This window comes from Drosophila albomicans, chromosome 2R, assembly GCF_009650485.2.
Source record: "Drosophila albomicans strain 15112-1751.03 chromosome 2R, ASM965048v2, whole genome shotgun sequence".
NCBI classification, from domain to species: Eukaryota; Metazoa; Arthropoda; class Insecta; order Diptera; family Drosophilidae; genus Drosophila; species Drosophila albomicans.
The window spans coordinates 34672676-34689603 of record NC_047631.2 but is presented as its reverse complement, the minus strand read 5'-3'; the positions used below and the strand labels follow the sequence as shown (position 1 = coordinate 34689603).

The following is a 16928-nucleotide window of genomic DNA, read 5'->3' as shown; positions in this document are numbered from 1 at the left end:
GTGCCCCATTGTGGCTGCTGTTGTTGCTGCCTCAGGCTTGGGCGTTGACAGAAACTAACGGATGATGATGGCGACACCTGTGGTGGCAAAAAAACGAGGACAGAGGAAGGGCAGAACGATGTTGGGTAGCTGGTAGCTTCATAAAAACCTCAACTTAATTTAATGACACGAAAAAAGGACGCTTTTTATATGGCCAGAAGCCGAGTCCCTTCATGGGGTGGCACCTGGCTATTTTTAAAGCACACAGTAAGCTGGAGCCAAGGAGGCGTAGGGGTGTAGGGGCTTTGGCAGAGATATGTGGCAGGACATCGCGATGCTCGTGAGTTCGTCAGATTGCCGCGCAGTTTAAGTTTGGCCGCTGGAGATGGCGGCCGTTTGGTTACCCATCGTGTTCCTGTTGAGCTGGTCATCAACAGAGTTGAGCCATGGCCAGCAAGTGATTAACAGCAAGCAGGCGCAGCTCTTTCTGGGTAAGCAGATAAACTCCAAGTGTGAACAAAAATAATATCATCTGCTGCAGATTGCTCCTGCCTGCATGCCAACGAGCGGAATGCCACACAGTGGGGCAACCTTGCCATTAATGCCAGCCACACGGTGGGCGCGAAAAACAACTGCCTGATGATCTTCATTGGCGGCACAAGCGACGAACTGGTCGTCTTCCATTTGCAGCAGCTGCAACTGCGCCCCGGGTGAGTAGCAACGCTTCCGGTCTTGCAACATGCCTCTGCCACTTGCTGCCCGCTGCGTGGGCTGCGTACGATTCTAATCGCCGTAGTCCGTATCTGAATCCAAATCGAACGCAGATCTGGATCTGCAGCAGGTTGGCAGCAGCTGCGCGACAGCCGTCAAAATCCGTCGAGGAAATCGTGGAAATCGAGGAAATCGAAATCGTGCGACTGCAATGCGAATGTAATTAAAATACCTCGTGAAGGCCAAAGATGGTCGACTCTCGGCTTTTTTTTGGGGGGTCCGTTTGGGGCTATTTATATCAATGGAAGACGCGCCCGCAAATTTGCAAATTTGTGTCAATTTATGCAAATTGTGCAGCAATTCTACAATTTTAAAATAAGCAGCGCAAAAAAGCAACGCAAATGCAAAGATATCAAAATCGATTTGTCAATAAAATTGTTGGCCAAAGGCGCCGCTGGTTTCAGTGGAGCTTGGGCAGAGCGTTGTGCCACAACGTTGGCCGCAGTGGTGAAAAGTGTTTGTGCCTTCCGCTGGTGAAATACAAAGTGAATAGCCCAGTGTTTAATTTAGTACATCCCTCAAAATGTCTATGGATCCTACGGTGTCGTTGGAGGATCTGGAACGCGTGAGTGCAAAGCAGCATCTTCAGCTGCACCTTAAAGTAACCCACTCGTGTCTCTCTATATATGACTCAAGCGGCGTCGTCGTGCCAGCTCAGCCAGGAAAGCATCGCAAACGTCGCAGCCTTCGTCGCAGCCGGAAACGGAGTCGGAAGCCATGGCCGTGATCAATGAAATCTTCAATCCTCGACTTAAATTGCCAGAGAGCACGGGATACTACAAACTTCCGGAGCAGATGAGCGCAGACGATCAAGTTTCGGCACAGGATTTGGACATTGCCAAGCTGGCGGAGCTGAAGGAAGTGAGTTTAGTGTGCGAACTCTTCTAGTGGAGGCATCTTCAAAGGTCTTCATTGAATAGGTATTCACACTCTTCGACACGGACTGCGATGGACTGATCTCGAAAGATGACCTGCGGTTCACTTACATGGCTCTGGGCAACGAACCCAACGAGCAGCTACTCGAGCAGATGATGCAGGAGGCCCAGGAGCCCTTGGACTATGAGGCATTTGTGCAGCTAATGTGTCGTCGCACCCTGGAACTCGATCCGGAGGATGTACTACTCGAAGCCTGGAGCAAGTGGGATGATCACGGCACGGGCAAGATCGATGAGAGAAAGTGTGTGCATTGCTTGAGCTTCTCTGCGAATGCAGTTACAACTGTTGTCATTTTTACCAAACAGAATCTACGAGGAACTCGTTAACTATGGTGACAAAATGACTGACAGCGAGGCAAAGGAGGCGCTCAGTCATGCTCCCATGGCTAAGCCCAAAACACTGGAGGAACCTCCCATGATCGACTATCCCGCCTTCTGTCGCATGCTCGGGGGAATGCGTAAACGCAAGAATCCCTAGAGAAAGTGGAAAGAAAGCAACCAGCAAGCAACTCAAGCCTAAATCGAATCTTGTCAAGTTTCTATTGCAATAGTTGTTAGAGCCCTAATTATTGATTAGCTTAATTTAGTTGGCAGTAATCCTGATTTCCCGAAGTGTTTCGATCTTTCCTTGTGCTTTCGACTTTAATTCGCCCACTCATCATATTTTATTTTTGTTATTAATTTGTTAAATTCATTGCATGTTTGTTTAGCTAACACAATAGCTGTCATATTTGGTGACACTTCTTATACAGGTTCTAACCTCATATTTCGTTTAGAAATACATTTCAATGGTAATCAGCTTCGCCTACATACAAATGATTAAAATTCACAAAATTTATTAGACTTTCCTGCTCGAATTTTGTTAACCTTAACGCCAACTTTTGTTAGACTTTTATCAAAATAAATGATGAAGAACCAAGCAGTAAAGCAATGCGAATCACCTTGTCTGCTATGAAGAGGGAGAGGAAGAGGGGCACCAGACTATTTATAGGCTGACCAACGAGGCGGCCAAGCGACCAGCCCCAAATGTATCGGCCAATAAATTTTCGACATCATTAGAATTGTGATTCGGCCATTTTGTCTTTCGGCCATTTCATTCTCTCTCTATCTTTCTCAATGCGTATACTGCATATATATTTTTTGGTGACAGCTGCTTGGACACCGTCGAGGTCTTTCCGTATCTTCGGGAGCCCGTCATCGAGAACTCGACGCTGGCGTCGTACACTTGGTGCCAGCACAGCGATCGCAATGCCACGCCTATTTATAGCGCCGGGAGGCTGCTGGGACTTCGCTTAAGTTTTCAACAGCCGCCAGCCAAGTTGACCAACTGGCCATTGAATCTGACAGCCAGCTATCGGTTCCTCAAACAAGGTAAGCCTTATCCATCTTCTTCTATCCCCAGCTTACTAAACCTATTTAAATCTCTCTCTAGAATCCTTCAAAACTGAGGGTCGCCTGGTGCCACACAGCTTCTGCGATTATTATTTCTTTGCCAGCACCTCAGCAGATGGCCAGCTGGGTCAGGGCTACTTTCACTCGCCCCGCTTCCCCGCCCACTATCCAGCACACATCAAATGCGCCTACAAATTCATTGGCAGACCCGACAGCCGCGTCGAGCTGCAGTTCGAGGAGTTGCAGCTGCCGCCGGTGACTCATGGTGGCTGTCAGTTGGATGCAGTGACCATCTTTGATGCGGAGTCAGCTCACATGAATGCCGTCATCGATGTGCTGTGCTCACCTTGCCCCACACGTCGCATCCTTAGCAGCGGGCCTGATCTGCTGCTGGAGTTCAATGCCAGCTCAAATCGCACTGCAAAAGGATTTCGTGGCAAGTACAAATTCGTGGCCGACGAGCAGCGTTTGGTGGCACCCATTTTGGAGGCAGCAAGTGTCGCCTTGAAGCCGCCGCTTTCAGCGCCCGCTAAGGAAAACAGTTTGCAGGATACGCAGGATGCGAAGGGACGCTCGAATCGTAAGTTGGCGCCCCATAAATTAGCCTTATGGTAGATTCAGATAGCGAGACAATCCCAATCGATCGACCCAATCGAATTATGCTAATCGCCAGCAAATGGCGGCAAACTTCTGCGCCGCGAATTGACAGCTTCCGTCTGGGGGAAGTCTGAAAAGGAAAGCGAACAGCGGATGTGACCAATCAAGGACGAAGAGAGCAAAATATGTGTGCGTCGACTGTCTTTAGTCTCGTTGCTTATTCATTGCTTAGTTGATTGCCAGTTGGCGACGCGTTCAAATGTTGCGCTCCTCGGTGTTTTTAGTGCTCTACTTGGTGGCTATTTGGCAGGCTACGTCGTCCTTGTGCTGCGCAGGACTCGCCACCAGCACAGGCAGTGAGTTGCAGCTAAAGTTTTGTTAAGTGTTTATTATTCCATTGCAAATAATATGATTAGAGGCAAACTAGAAATTAAGCACACAACGCAGCAGTTTCCACAGCAGCAAGCCGGCAAACAGACAAATGATGCACTGCAGCAGGCGATGTAGAATGAGGAAGCTGTGACCATCAAATTAATATCATATCAGTGAGATAAATACGTTCTTTACTTACCGCGCTCTAAGAATGCGACCCCGCTTTATAGATTCCGGGGGTGTTTCCTTCCTTGGCTACATAGGCTCGCATGCCGCCCATGGACTTGTAAAACAAATCTTTCCAGTTCACCGATGCCATGTCGAACTCGAATACATTCCGATCTGCTGGTGACATAATGCTCCACAACTGGTCGACGTTGTGCGTCGTAAAACTCCAGTTATTGATGCAGAACCATGTCATCACTTCCATCTGCGTGTGGATCTTCTGGTACAGCTTAACGATATGCGCCTTCTGGCCCCTAAATTGCAAGACGAGGTCTGCAAAGAAGGCAGGTAGATAATGATAGAAGAAGGCGAGCAATCGGAACACCCAAGGGTTTGCCGTGCAGTGCAAGAAGGGAAACCACTTCATTTCCTCCAGAGGAAAATCATCCCCAAGAGCCTCCGAGTTATCTCTGTACTCCCCCCACAATAGCTTATTGCTTTCACTGGGCACATGATTGTAGATGGGCGGTGGGGGAGCAGCAATTGCATTCTTCTTTCGAACTGCGGCCTCTTCTGCCGTGTGCCAGCCAATAGCAAGCATCAGGTTGACGCAGTAGTCGACGGGCACGATATTGGCGTTACTATAAATGTCTACCATTGCGGTGCGCACAGCACCCATTGCAACAGCGAAGAGCAGCATTGTGCAACCAACCGGACTCGCCACCCATCCCTCAATAGGTTCTTTGTAGGTGCTAACAACTGAAAAAGTCGAAAAGTTAGTTAATATAAAACAAGTAAGAAAGCTACAGTCGAGTGTACTGTGAGATACCCGCTACCCATTTTGAGTAAAAGCAATATATTTTGCGGTATTAATCTCAAAATATACCAAATAAAAAATATACCAATATACTGCAAAAATACTAAAAATATACCAGATGGCATATGTGGTGTATCGATATAGTACCGCATTCAAAATATACCATAGACAGCACAATATACCAGATTGTCGGCCAAAGCAACTAAGACCCCTAGTAAGTAGGCGTTTTTGCCCATACAAACTTCGACAATTTTTATCTGATCGCAACCAAATTTTCAGGAATCACAAATACCATTGTTGTTATTGTATATTTTCGTAGCTCTAGCTTTAAAATTACGCTTGTTATTGGATTTTTTTTATTTGCGGGGGCGGAAAAAATGCTGTCGAAAAAAATTATAGCTCTATCTCTTATAGTCTCTGAGATCTAGGTGTTCATACGGACAGACACACAGACAGACATGGCTACATCGTCTCGGCTGTTGACGCCGGAGATGCCTCCTTATACCTGTTACATACATTTCCTGTCGGCACAAAGTTATAATACCCTTCTACCCTATGGGTAGCGGGTATAAATATTAAAATACTTTGTTGTATGATTAAAGTGAAACATTGCAAATGATATTGAATGATATTATATTTAGGAAATTGAGAGATTACTTACCGATACCCGGTCGAAAGATAGCCACGGGCAGATCGCCCGACTCGTGCTCGAGAATCTGCTCCGACAGCGCTTTGGTAAACGTGTAAGTGTTGGGAAACTTGCCCATCAAGACGGATGCAGCCTCATTTGTCAACTTATCTCCCAGAACCTCTAGCAGGCTCAAGGCCTGATCGGCATTACACTTTAAGTGCTCAGGGTAGTAGCGTTCCTCGATGTGAAAGCTAATGCAGTTGCCGTAGGCGGTGGACACATAAATGAAAGCCTCCAGGCGACTCATTTCCCTGGCCAATTGCAACAATACCAGAGTTGGTCGAGTGTTGGTCTTCAAAGCCACGTGCAGTGGCTCCGTGAAGCGAGTAGTTGCCGCTCCGTGGAACACCACTTCGACCTCCCTTGTGAGCAGTTCTCTGTCGGCCTGGCTGATGCCCAAATCCAGTTCAAGGATGTCTCCTGCTATGGGAGCCAGTTTCTTTAAGGCATCAGGCTTGGATTCAAGCAGAACACTAAAGACCTGTCACAAATATTTAGCTTCTATTGTACTTTATATTGCCTCGATATTAAACTTACAGTTTCATCCTTCCAGCCTGCAATGCGTTCCTGTATCTCTTGACCCTTCTTTGGCCTGATCAAGACATAGATGCGCTTTACTTCCGTCGAGCGGAGCAGCTTCTCAATAGTCACTGCGAGATAAAGTAGATTATTACCTCAGCTTCCATTTGTACACTTTTCAGACAGGTGCATTTACATATTCGAATACTACTACTGCTCCCCATTTGGTCTGGCTTAAAAAGTGAATCTTGTTTGATGCCATTTTTGGCATTCAGGTTATCCGCAGTCTGAGGTTATTAGTCCCAATTTGGGGTATTAATTTGTTGAGGTCAACATTTCAAATGAAACTGAAAATAGCTCAAAAGAGCCTGCCGAATATTTAATAAATATGCATAAGATTTAATTCATGTTCTATTCTTTCGTTCTCGTTTGCATTTCGTCGATTTGCAGCAAGTGTCGTTTGAGCATTGCCGAAAATAGCTACATACTGTGTGTATGACGTATACGCACCGTATAGTTATATATATTTATATACGTAACAAATACAAGTATAAAATTTTGTCGAAATCTCAATATGGACACCATAAATAATAGTATATTCTAACGAATTAGCAATTAAATGACTTTTACCTTCGAATTTTCTACCTGTTCTAAGTCAAATGAATGACGCTCTCTTGTTATTTTAATAAATGCATTTTTAAACGCAAAGAGCTTAATTAAAAATATTCTCATACTGTCCGATACTTTTATTCACTTGATAAATTTCTCTTTATAAAATTATCAATATAAACTGAAGTAGTTACTTTTAATTTTAATTTAAGACAAAATCAAAGAATATCCATGATAAAACAAAGGTATTTAAATTGCATTGCTCACTCTTTTAATATATGTATGTACAAAACAAGCAACACTATGAGGACAATGTCATATCTTCCATAAAATTTCCATCCAAGAATTAAAATTCAAATCACTTCTTAAGTATTGATTCCTTTTATTAAATTGCTCTACCTTTTCCCAAAAATCCACTGCCACCTGTAATCAGAATAGTCTTGTTCTTGTAGAATGATTGTATTGCAGAGGTCATAACGAATCGAATCCTTGTTCACACACACACACTTGATCACAAATGACAACTTCGAGAGCGAACAACTGGAACGACAGCCGCGTCTTAACTAACCGCTAAACTAAAAGCAGACAAAAACCTGAACACCGTATTTATAGCAAGCGATTAATTATAACGTTTTATTCAATTCGCTCTCATGTTCTCTAGCCAGACTTCGCCCCCATTGCAAGCACTCACACAATCCAAGTGTCAATACGAATATTAAGTATACGAAATTCAGCTGATATGTTGTTAAATGTTAAGTATTCCATTGACTAAAAGTGAACTAGACATTAAGCAGGCAGCGAAACAGCTTCCACAATACGAAGGCGATCAACATAGAAAAGCTGTACTTCACCAGATTATGTAGAATGAAGAAGCTGCGATAATCAAATTAATATTAAGTCATCGAGAAAAATCTGCCTTTAACTTACCGTGATCGAGCCTTGCGACCTCGTGCTATAGATTCTGGGGTGATTGGTTGCTTGGCCATATAGACTCGCATGCCTGATGTGGTTTTGATCAAGAAATCCTTCCAGTTCATCGTGACCATGTCGAACACGAATACCTCTCGATCCACTGATGACATAATGTTCCACAGTTGATTTGTATTGGCCGTCGTAAATCTCCAGATATTATTGCCGAAATGTGACAGAACCTCCATTTGCCTGTGATTCTTCTGGTACAGCTTAACGATAAACGGCTTCTGGCCCCTGAATTGTAAAACGAGGTCCATAAAGAAGCCGGGCACATAATGAAAGAAGAAGCCGAGCAGTCGGAACATCCAAATATTTGCGGTACAGATCAAGAAGGGAAACCACTTTATGCCCTCCAGCGGAAACTCATTTCCAAGCGCCAACACTTTCTTCATGTACTCCCCCCACATCAGCTTATTGCTTTCACTGGCCACGTAGTTGTAGATGGGCGGTGGGGGAGCAGCAATCGCATTCTTTTTTCGAACAGCGGCCTCTGCTGCCGTGTGCCAGCCAAGAGCAAGCATCATGTTGACGGAGTAGTCGACGGGCAGGATATTGGCGTTACTAACAGGGTTTAGTAGTACGGTACGCACAGTACCTAAAGCAGCAGCGTGGTGAAGCAGTGGGCCACCATACGGATTCATTATCCAACCCTCAACAGGTTCCTTATAGGTGTTAACAACTGAATAGATGGGAAAGTGCAATTGATATTAATATATCGTATTTATTTAAATAGTACTTTTAGAGATTTTTTTAATGGAAGGGTCTAATTATGTCGTGATCATATGAGTTTGAAGTTTGGACTGAATGGTTTTCCTAATAAAGTGTTAATTCAATTACTCAATAAATCTACACGAAAAAAATGAAAAGGACTAAAATAAGTAGTTTACACAGATCAAAACAATTCAAATAATTACTGAGACTTAAGGAATAGGAAATTCCTAAAACTAAATTTCTTCGTTCGACAAACTTGATAGACCAAATATGAACAGTGAAACACGTTTTTCTTATTTGGAAATAGGAAGTTCAACAGTCAACATTAAGAAACCACTTACCGATACCCGGTCGAAAGACAGCCACGGGCAGATCGCCCGACTCGCGCTCAATAATTTGCTCCGACAGAGCTTTCGTAAAAGTATAAGTGTTGGGAAACTTGTCCATCAGGACGGGTGCAGCTTCACTTGTCAACTTATCTCCTAGAACCTCTCGCAGGCCCAAGGCCTGATCGGCATTACAATTCAAGTGCTCAGGGTAAAAGCGTTCCTCGATGTGAAAGCTAATGCAGTTACAGTAGGCTGTGGAAACATGAATAAAAGCCTCCAGGCGACTCATTTCCCTGGCCAGCTGCAACAATGTCCGAGTTGGCCGTGTGTTGGTGTCCAAAGCCACGTGCAGTCGCTCCGTGAAGCGAGTAGTTGCTGCTCCATTGAACACCACTTGGACCTCCTTAATGAGAAGTTCCCTATCCGAAAGACTGATGCCCATATCTTGTGTAGCAATGTCTCCTGCTATGGGCACCAGTTTCTTCATTATATCCGGCTTGGATTCGAGCAGAACACTAAAGAACTTTCACAAATTTTTAGCTTCTTGGCACTTGGCACTATCGCATAGATATTAAACTTACAGGTTCATCCTTCCAGCCTGCAATGCGTTCCTGAGGCTCTTGACCCTTCTTCGTCCTGATCAACACATAGATCCGCTTCACTTCCGTCGAGCGGAGAAGCTTCTCAATGGTCACTGCGAGAGAATATTTTTTTTATGAGTATCATATATCCATGAAATTTTAATTGTAAATTCGAAATAATTCCAAACAAATGGCTTTTAAGTGAATTGAATTTCCATCCAACAATAAAATTAAAATCACTTCGTATTGAATCTTTGCTTAACCTTTTCCCAAAAATCCACTGCCACCTGTAATCAGAATGGTCTTGTTCTTGTAGAAGGATTGTATTGCAGAGGTCATAACGAATCGTATCCTTGTTCACACACACACACTCGATCAATTATTACACAGTTCACAAATGATAACTCCGAGAGCGGACGACCGGAAGGACAGTCGCGTGTTAACTAAACGCAGCCAAGAACCTGATCACCGTATTTATAGCCAGCGAATTACTATTCCATTTTATTCAATTGACTTCCATGTATTTTAGCTAGAACAAACACCTTTGCCCTCATTGCAAGCAGTTGCATAATTGAAATAACAGCGAATTACTGTGTATACGTAGTGAATGACAAATCTGTCTGATAGAAACTAGGAAATGTACATACATATGTACATATAATTAATTAACCCCCTAATTGCAAAGTGCATTTGGCAGACGAAATGGAAACACTTTAAGCTACTTAACGTATAAAATTTAATAAGCGTTTAAAGAACTATATCACAATAAAGCTATACAGTTTTAAATGCAGTACAATTCTCTCAGGTATCAGAGTCATAGATCATTCAATAAATCATATTCAAGTTTGCATAATACTGAATTCGTTACTCTCAATCTCAAGTTAGTCACGTGGAACGAGCTGAATCCAAAATCCGTCTTTCGGCTTCACCTGCAAGCCGGCGGACATAAGATCCAAGGGAATGGTGCTTTTAGAAGCAGGCTCAATGCGGAAGTCCCGCAGCATGTAGTAGATGAGGGCCTTGGCCTTGAGTAGAGCAAATCGTGAGCCTGCGGATAAAGATTAGTGAATTAAATATGCGCTAATGAAACATACTTTTGTCAACTCACCGATGCAGCTTCGTTTGCCCAGACCAAAGGGAAAGTATGTGAAGGGATTAATCTTATGTTTGTTCTCATCGCTAAAACGCTCCGGGTCGAACTTTGTGGGATTCTCAAAGTACTTGGGATCGTAGTGCAGGGCACAGTTAGGCAGGAAGATACAGTCGCCCTTTTTGATCTTAATAATTTTACCATCGGCCTCATAGTAAATGTCCTTGTTGCACTCACGATCCACGGACAGAGATGGCGGCCACTTGCGTAGCACCTCGTTCACCACCTGATCCAAGTACTTCATGCCCATAAGAGCATCGTAGGTCACCTGACCGCCCTCCAACTGGCTGTCGACTTCGGCAATCTCAGCATACAATTTATCTTGTACATCAACGTTTTCCATCAGCTCCTGGCCAGTGAAGCACATGAGCTTGGAGGACATCTCCAAGCCAGCAAAAAAGAACACAAAGCATTGGGCAGCCAGTTCATAGTCATCCCAATCACGATTCGTGTTCACATTGGATTTCTCGGAGGGAATCATGCCTCGCGACTCCATCAGCAAGTGAATCATGTCTGGACGCACAATGTTGTGTTCCTTGCGGTATTTCATAGTATCTAAAACGATGTCCATCAAGTACTTGGAGCTCACCCTATCAAAGAGCGGCAACTTCAGTAGCTGAAAAAAATTTCACATTAAAAACAGATTGCCGAAAGTTTCGCCGTGATTACCTTGAACAGCGAGTGCGCAGTTCTGAAGATCACAAACTTCAAGCCTTGCAGGAAAGTGAAAGTTGTCAGGTTCTTGCCCATAATGTAGAAGGTATTCTCCCGCTCTTTGAAGGAGTTCACTTCCAGGCCAAAGGCCGTCGAGGCAATCACATCGTTGGTGAATCGCAGCGAGTAATCCTTCATGTCCAGCTCCAGGCCTGCCTTGGGGAATGGATCACGCTTGAGGTAATCCACAGCCTCCTTGGCCACCACATTCATTAGCTGAAACATGTAACGCATTTTGCTGCCCGTGAAAGCGGGTGACAAAGTGCTTCTCATGTCCCTCCAGCGTGCATCACGCATGGTGAATAGTGAGCTGAAGAACAGATGATCTATGTCATGGGGTGCTTCTCCATCTGTGCCAAAAAAGCTGCGATGGTTAATAAAGTGATCGAAATCCTTCACGGTTATCTGCTTGATAAGTTCCGGATCGCGTATCATTAAAACAGGCGACATTTGTTCAAAGATGCCAAAGACCCTACAAAAAGTGAGAATTATTATTATTAGTTAACACAGGAACTGCGCTTTTATAGAGAGCGCTTTTTTCAGTCGCTGTAAATAGCATATTCACATCAAGTTTAATTATTTGACGAATTCATTAAGTGACAAACTCTTATATAAAATTGTAATTTTACAAATAACTGTTGTGTAGGTGTACTCACTTGCCCTTGCCTTCATTGTACAAATCGATGATCAGATTAAAGTTGGATTGTTTGCCGAAGATAATTTTTCCATTGCTGCCCACAAGTGGATAGGGCTTGTTGTAGGGAATTCCTCGCTGCTTGAAGAAATTAAAGCTGGCGGTTGACCAGCGATAAGCTAGCACCAAAGCAACAACGAAGAGAGCCAGAAATTCTAGCAACATTATTAGTTTTTTTTAAAAAAAGCGGCAAACAATGCGAACTGCGCAAGCAGAAACCGGACTGTGTAAAACTTGAACTTCTCACGCTTGCTTTGTATTTTATGTTAGACCGGCAAACTTTCGCAGAGAGCTTTTTACAGTCCAAGCTTTTCGTTCTCACGAGCTTTGCGCTTTCTCAATTTCATAAGCGCTCGAAAACAAACAAAATACACACACTGACAGATCGTCGAGTGCTTTATGTGTGTGTGAGAATGTTTGAATGTGAAATAATACATATATTTAACGAAATACAAGTAATAATTAACAATAAATAAATAAATATTAAACAGCTTTTTAATGAAACTAAAATATTAATAATATTCGCAAAAAACTGAGAATATTAATAATTTATTTAACAATTGAAAATAAATTAGTAGTAATTGCCAAAAGCCACTTTTAAGATAAGTAAAATATTACTTTTATATATAAATTTGGGTATAATTTTATGCAAAAACGTTAGTAAGTAAATTATCACTGCAATCAATTGCCAATATTATTTACAATTAGGCCAATGGCCATCATAGATATTCCAAGCATATCAACCTTAATTAATAGTTAAATAACCATTTACAATAAATGATTATTTAGCTATTTACAATTCTTGACTAGACTATAGCTTCAACTGCAAGGCGTAGAGGGGATAAGCCTGTAGGGTCTTGGCTTCCAATGAAGCTTGCATCCATTTGACGCTGAGGTGACGACAGCTGCGACGGTAGAGGGGCCTGCAGAGGGGAAACTAACACTACATAAAATTGTTAAAGTGAATAATTTATAAACGCACCTCAATTGTGGCAGATCGATGTCATTGCTGCAGTCATGAAATGCCAATGTCGCCTTCTGTGCATCATTGGTTAATGTGCCACCGTGACGCACAAATTCATCCATTTGCTTGGACTCTGCAGCATCGGCCACAAAATGAGCAACTAGTCCACTGAATAAATTACTTTTCTCGCCCTTGACAACGGTTGCTTCCTCTGAGATCTCCTTCTTCACAGCTGCAGCTGCTTCTTTGGGCTTGAAGAAATCTTTAAGTTTTGCTTGAGATGCTGACACGGGATCTTCAAGTTTGGTCTTTTTCCGCGAGCTGTGACTTGTCGAAGGTGCCTTGGATTCGTCGCCAGATTCATTCATTGGCGACTTTTTCTTTCTGCTGCTGGTCTGAGCCACGTTGCTTGCTTTGCCCTTTTGCGGCGTCTTCTCCAGCTTCAATTTCGTCTTCAAATCATTTTGGTCGCTTTGCTCACAGTTAGCCAGCAGCAAATCCACGTTGACATTCTGCTTGGAGGCTGCATATAGGTTTTCGAGATGCTCCAGATCATTAGCCTCCTTTGCTGTCTTGTCGCTGCGCAATCGAGTGATGCGTGGAAAGCGAATGGAGATGCCGCCAGCTGTGTGTGCCTCCGACTGCGTGAACTCGGCGCCCGTGATCTCCCAGACGGGCATCTTTTCCGGCGTCTTGGCCAGCACATCGGGAATCAAAGCCTTCTTGCAATGGAGCCAAGTTGGAATTTTGTTAGAGTCCGATCGATCCGTTAGCTTCATTAACGATTCGTGTATTTCATCATTGGTTGCATCATCGAGACCAGAGTGCACCTTGGTGACAGTCTTCCAGAGCTTGTCCCGGGCATCGTAGCAACCCATGAGAAAGATGCTTAATACGCCGCCTTTCTTCCCAGAGCCATACCAGGCTCCCAGCACAACCAAGTCAGCCGTATCTGCCATCTTGCCGCCAAAAAGATAATCCTTCTTCACCTTGAGCCAGTTGCGCTTGCCCGGTTGATAGGTGCCAGAGGGACTCTTCAGCACGACGCCTTCCAAATTGGCCTGCAGCACCTTGGCTGTCATTAAAGCCAACTCCCGTTGGGTCTTGAGAAACTGTGACTCTGATAACTGGACATGCGATTTAATGGGTTGAATGTTCTGCTCGAGAATCTCACGACGTTTGCAGAATGATCTAGGGAGAGAATAAGCAGAACGTAATATTTAAAACATGCTTAAGGGAATGTGGCCAAATTCTAAAACAATCCTGTTCCTTAACATTCAATCTCTCTGCTTACTTTAGCCTATTTCATTAATTTCCTTTTTTTACAACTGCCTAAAAATATGATAAGTGACTTACAGCTGGGTGAGATCATCGCCATCGTAGAGCAGACAGTCGAAGACAAAGAGGCACACCGAGGCATTGGCAAACGTGTGCTTCTTGTGGGCACCCAGAGTGCCAAAGGGCAGCAAGGCGCCCGTTTCGGTGTCCACCAGAATGATCTCCGAGTCAAGGATCATATCATCGGCACCGGGAAAGGCGCGTGGTATGTAATCCTTTAGCTGTTTGATCTTGTGATCCATCACTGGCTTCAGATTGCGACTGAAGAACTTGAACTCGGCGCCCTGCTTGTGAATCTGCACTCTCTCGCCATCGTATTTAATTTCGCTGTACAATCCCGAGGGATTCTTTTTAAACGCCTCCTCCACAGACTTGCAGGCATTGGCCAGCATTGGAGACACTGGCGTCATCACCTGAATGCCACTAGTAGACTTGACTTTCTTTGTTGCTGTCGTTGCTTTACCAGCAAAGGTGTTGACGATGGCTGTGAGATCGCGGGATGACTGATAGGCCGGATAGGCTTGAGGTCCAAAGGCGTCCAGGATGTGCCGGGCTCGCGCATTGATGCGCAGATCCTGCTTGATCAGGCGGATGAAGGTGCGCAGATCCAAGTCTGTGGCCTGCTTGCACAGATCCCGCAGGACCTCCACTTGTTCGTCCTCCTTGGTGCGCTTCTCCAGCTCCCCTAGAAGTTGCTCCACTTCATGCAAATAGAGTTTGCTCTCTGCTTGAGGCTTCAGCTTACGAGAAGTGGCGAAATGCTTGCGCAGAGTCTCGGAAATGTCGCCATCTGACAAAAGAAACTGTTTAGCCTCGCTATAGCTATGGACAATCCTTGCAGCTTACCCTGCTCCAGATCCATCTGCATGTCCTGCTGATCCACATGTAGAATCCTGGCAAACAATTTAATCAGCGCCTTGTTCTGCAGATTGTAGACGCGTTGTGCGGCTCCTGGAATAAGGAACTGCACCCATTGGAGCGTGTCGCCGACAAAGCCTTTCCCACTGGTCCCACGCTTAAAGAACTGCTCTAGTTTCTCTACTTTGCGAAGGTAACTTGACTCGGCTGCAATTTCATCACAGACATGTCTGAACGTGTCCAGTTTGTTGTCGTCATTCTGCTGCTGTTGCGTCCCCCGTTTGCTGCTCATTGTTCTGCTCCAAATTATTCGAATGTGCCTCACTTGACTCGCGATCAGCGATTGAATCATTTAATTATTTTGAATCCACTTTTATTCGATTTTTTTAACAGAGCACTGCAAACATGTTTTTGATTCGCGCGTCAACAAATCGGGCATTTTTGAGACTAATCAGCTGTTGGGTTCGTTTATCGGTGCATCGATAGGCAAGGGTATCGATTCATCGGTTGTCGTGCAATGTCGTTACGAATTTGAGGCGCAACAACCTGAACGCATTCAAATTCGATTTCATGATTTCAACATACCAACTGAAAATGAGAATTCCACTCGCTGTGTAGAGCAGGATGCACTGCATCTTCTTACGGAAGTGCGGGGTAAATACGATACCCAAGAACTCTTCTGCGGCGCCTTCCTACCTAAGCCATTAATGTCTAGCGACCAACGACTGCAGCTGCAGTTTGTGGGAAAATATCCGCCAAAGATGACGAATAAAGTGCAGTACTACGGATTTCGTGCAGAGTACAAGTTCCTTACAAGTAAGTGAAAATATATACAACACCTTTTTTCCGCGTATGATTTCATGCACTTGTCAAGTAATCTATCGATATCGCACTTGGCTTACTATATCGATTGTCAAACAAAGTTTGAGCAGTTATTCAATTAAATAGTTATCGATATTTCAATTTGTATTGAAATAATTTAAAATCCTACAAATCTTGTATCAGACTTTGGCATAACATCGGGCGTTCAGCAAGGAAACGAATGCACATTTGTTTACAACAGCAGTGATCGGATTACCGGCTTATTCCACTCTCCCAACTTCCCTGGTTACTATCTGGAGAATGTTGTTTGCAATTATTTATTCTACGGTGCCGACGAACGCATAGTTCTGCGTTTTACTTTCTTCGACGTCGAAGGAATTGGCACGTAGGTTTCTTAACTTTAAGTATATACTTGTAAGTATAGTAATAGCACAACTATTTAATTTCTTAGCTGCGACCACCAAACAGCCAGTGACTATGTGGAATTCTCCAATTTCATGAGCACGGATCGCAAATACAGCCGACATTGCGGCAAACTGCCTGATTTTGAAGTGCGCTCTGACAGACGATTCTTCCGTGTTACATTCCATTCCAATGATCGATTTGTGGCCAATGGATTTCGCGCTCTATACACATTTGAATCCACGGCTCCTAAAAATACTGGCGTCAATTTGGAATTGGGAGAAAACAGCGTTTCCATGCAGAGTTATGTAGCTAATAGATCGCATCATTTGGTTGTTATTCATTATTTATTATTAACAATTGTAACTGTAGTATACGCAATGTAGAAAAATTAAACATGCACTTCAATAATTAAATAAAATCAAGGTGATATATTGGGTGCTTTTAAAATGTTGGGTCTGGCAACGCTACGTTTAACAACACAGATTTTAATAACTGACATATGTTCTTGCTGTCGTAAGATTTTACTCGAATTGGTTTTGTGGA

At 43.8% G+C, this 16928-nt stretch overlaps 5 protein-coding genes and 1 long non-coding RNA gene across 9 annotated transcripts in view; 3 read left to right on the top strand and 3 right to left on the bottom strand.

The window, feature by feature from the left end:
- The first annotated feature begins 362 nt into the window (after nucleotides 1-362).
- Nucleotides 363-16802, top strand: LOC117573739 (suppressor of lurcher protein 1). Of its 2 annotated transcripts, XM_034257117.2 has the most exons (7): nucleotides 363-470; nucleotides 521-689; nucleotides 2836-3056; nucleotides 3118-3657; nucleotides 15552-15974; nucleotides 16164-16365; nucleotides 16432-16802. In XM_034257117.2, the coding sequence occupies exons 1-7, from the start codon at nucleotides 365-367 to the stop codon at nucleotides 16766-16768; spliced, it is 1998 nt and encodes a 665-aa protein (XP_034113008.1). In that variant the 5' UTR covers nucleotides 363-364; the 3' UTR covers nucleotides 16769-16802. The 2 variants fall into 2 exon arrangements, with proteins under 2 accessions (XP_034113008.1, XP_034113009.1); XM_034257118.2 differs by lacking the exons at nucleotides 363-470; nucleotides 521-689; nucleotides 2836-3056; nucleotides 3118-3657 and adding an exon at nucleotides 3769-4030.
- Nucleotides 1143-2852, top strand: LOC117573743 (calmodulin). Its single transcript, XM_034257121.2, has 4 exons — nucleotides 1143-1315; nucleotides 1387-1611; nucleotides 1671-1927; nucleotides 1992-2852. The coding sequence occupies exons 1-4, from the start codon at nucleotides 1274-1276 to the stop codon at nucleotides 2161-2163; spliced, it is 696 nt and encodes a 231-aa protein (XP_034113012.1). The 5' UTR covers nucleotides 1143-1273; the 3' UTR covers nucleotides 2164-2852.
- The window catches only part of LOC117576240 (fatty acyl-CoA reductase wat-like), a 103801-nt gene continuing 90918 nt past the window's right edge, over nucleotides 4046-16928 (bottom strand). The window contains exons 1-6 of one of the 3 annotated variants that reach the window (XM_052007541.1): nucleotides 9704-9797; nucleotides 9441-9553; nucleotides 9020-9382; nucleotides 5690-5837; nucleotides 4246-4970; nucleotides 4046-4191 (exon numbers count right to left, since the gene is read on the bottom strand). In XM_052007541.1, the coding sequence (XP_051863501.1) occupies nucleotides 4252-4970; nucleotides 5690-5837; nucleotides 9020-9382; nucleotides 9441-9553; nucleotides 9704-9779 (1419 nt within the window). In that variant the 5' untranslated portion in view covers nucleotides 9780-9797 and the 3' untranslated portion in view covers nucleotides 4046-4191; nucleotides 4246-4251. Of the gene's footprint in view, nucleotides 4192-4245; nucleotides 4971-5689; nucleotides 5838-7209; nucleotides 7721-7774; nucleotides 8499-8871; nucleotides 9383-9440; nucleotides 9554-9703; nucleotides 9798-16928 lie in introns of those variants that run through there. The other 2 variants (XM_034257120.2, XM_052007540.1) reach the window with 2 other exon arrangements.
- Nucleotides 7219-10044, top strand: LOC127566054 (uncharacterized). Its single transcript, XR_007955380.1, has 3 exons — nucleotides 7219-7317; nucleotides 9775-9910; nucleotides 9970-10044. It is a non-coding gene; the product is annotated as an uncharacterized LOC127566054 (long non-coding RNA).
- LOC117573741 (probable cytochrome P450 9f2) lies at nucleotides 9988-12272 on the bottom strand. The gene is made up of 4 exons (XM_034257119.2): nucleotides 11961-12272; nucleotides 11260-11776; nucleotides 10549-11206; nucleotides 9988-10488 (listed from the first exon to the last, which is right to left on the bottom strand). Exons 1-4 carry the CDS (start codon nucleotides 12161-12163, stop codon nucleotides 10322-10324), a joined length of 1545 nt encoding a protein of 514 aa, XP_034113010.1. The 5' UTR covers nucleotides 12164-12272; the 3' UTR covers nucleotides 9988-10321.
- LOC117573738 (DNA ligase 3) lies at nucleotides 12608-15589 on the bottom strand. Its single transcript, XM_034257116.2, has 4 exons — nucleotides 15147-15589; nucleotides 14319-15090; nucleotides 12981-14153; nucleotides 12608-12921 (listed from the first exon to the last, which is right to left on the bottom strand). Exons 1-4 carry the CDS (start codon nucleotides 15508-15510, stop codon nucleotides 12810-12812), a joined length of 2421 nt encoding a protein of 806 aa, XP_034113007.1. The 5' UTR covers nucleotides 15511-15589; the 3' UTR covers nucleotides 12608-12809.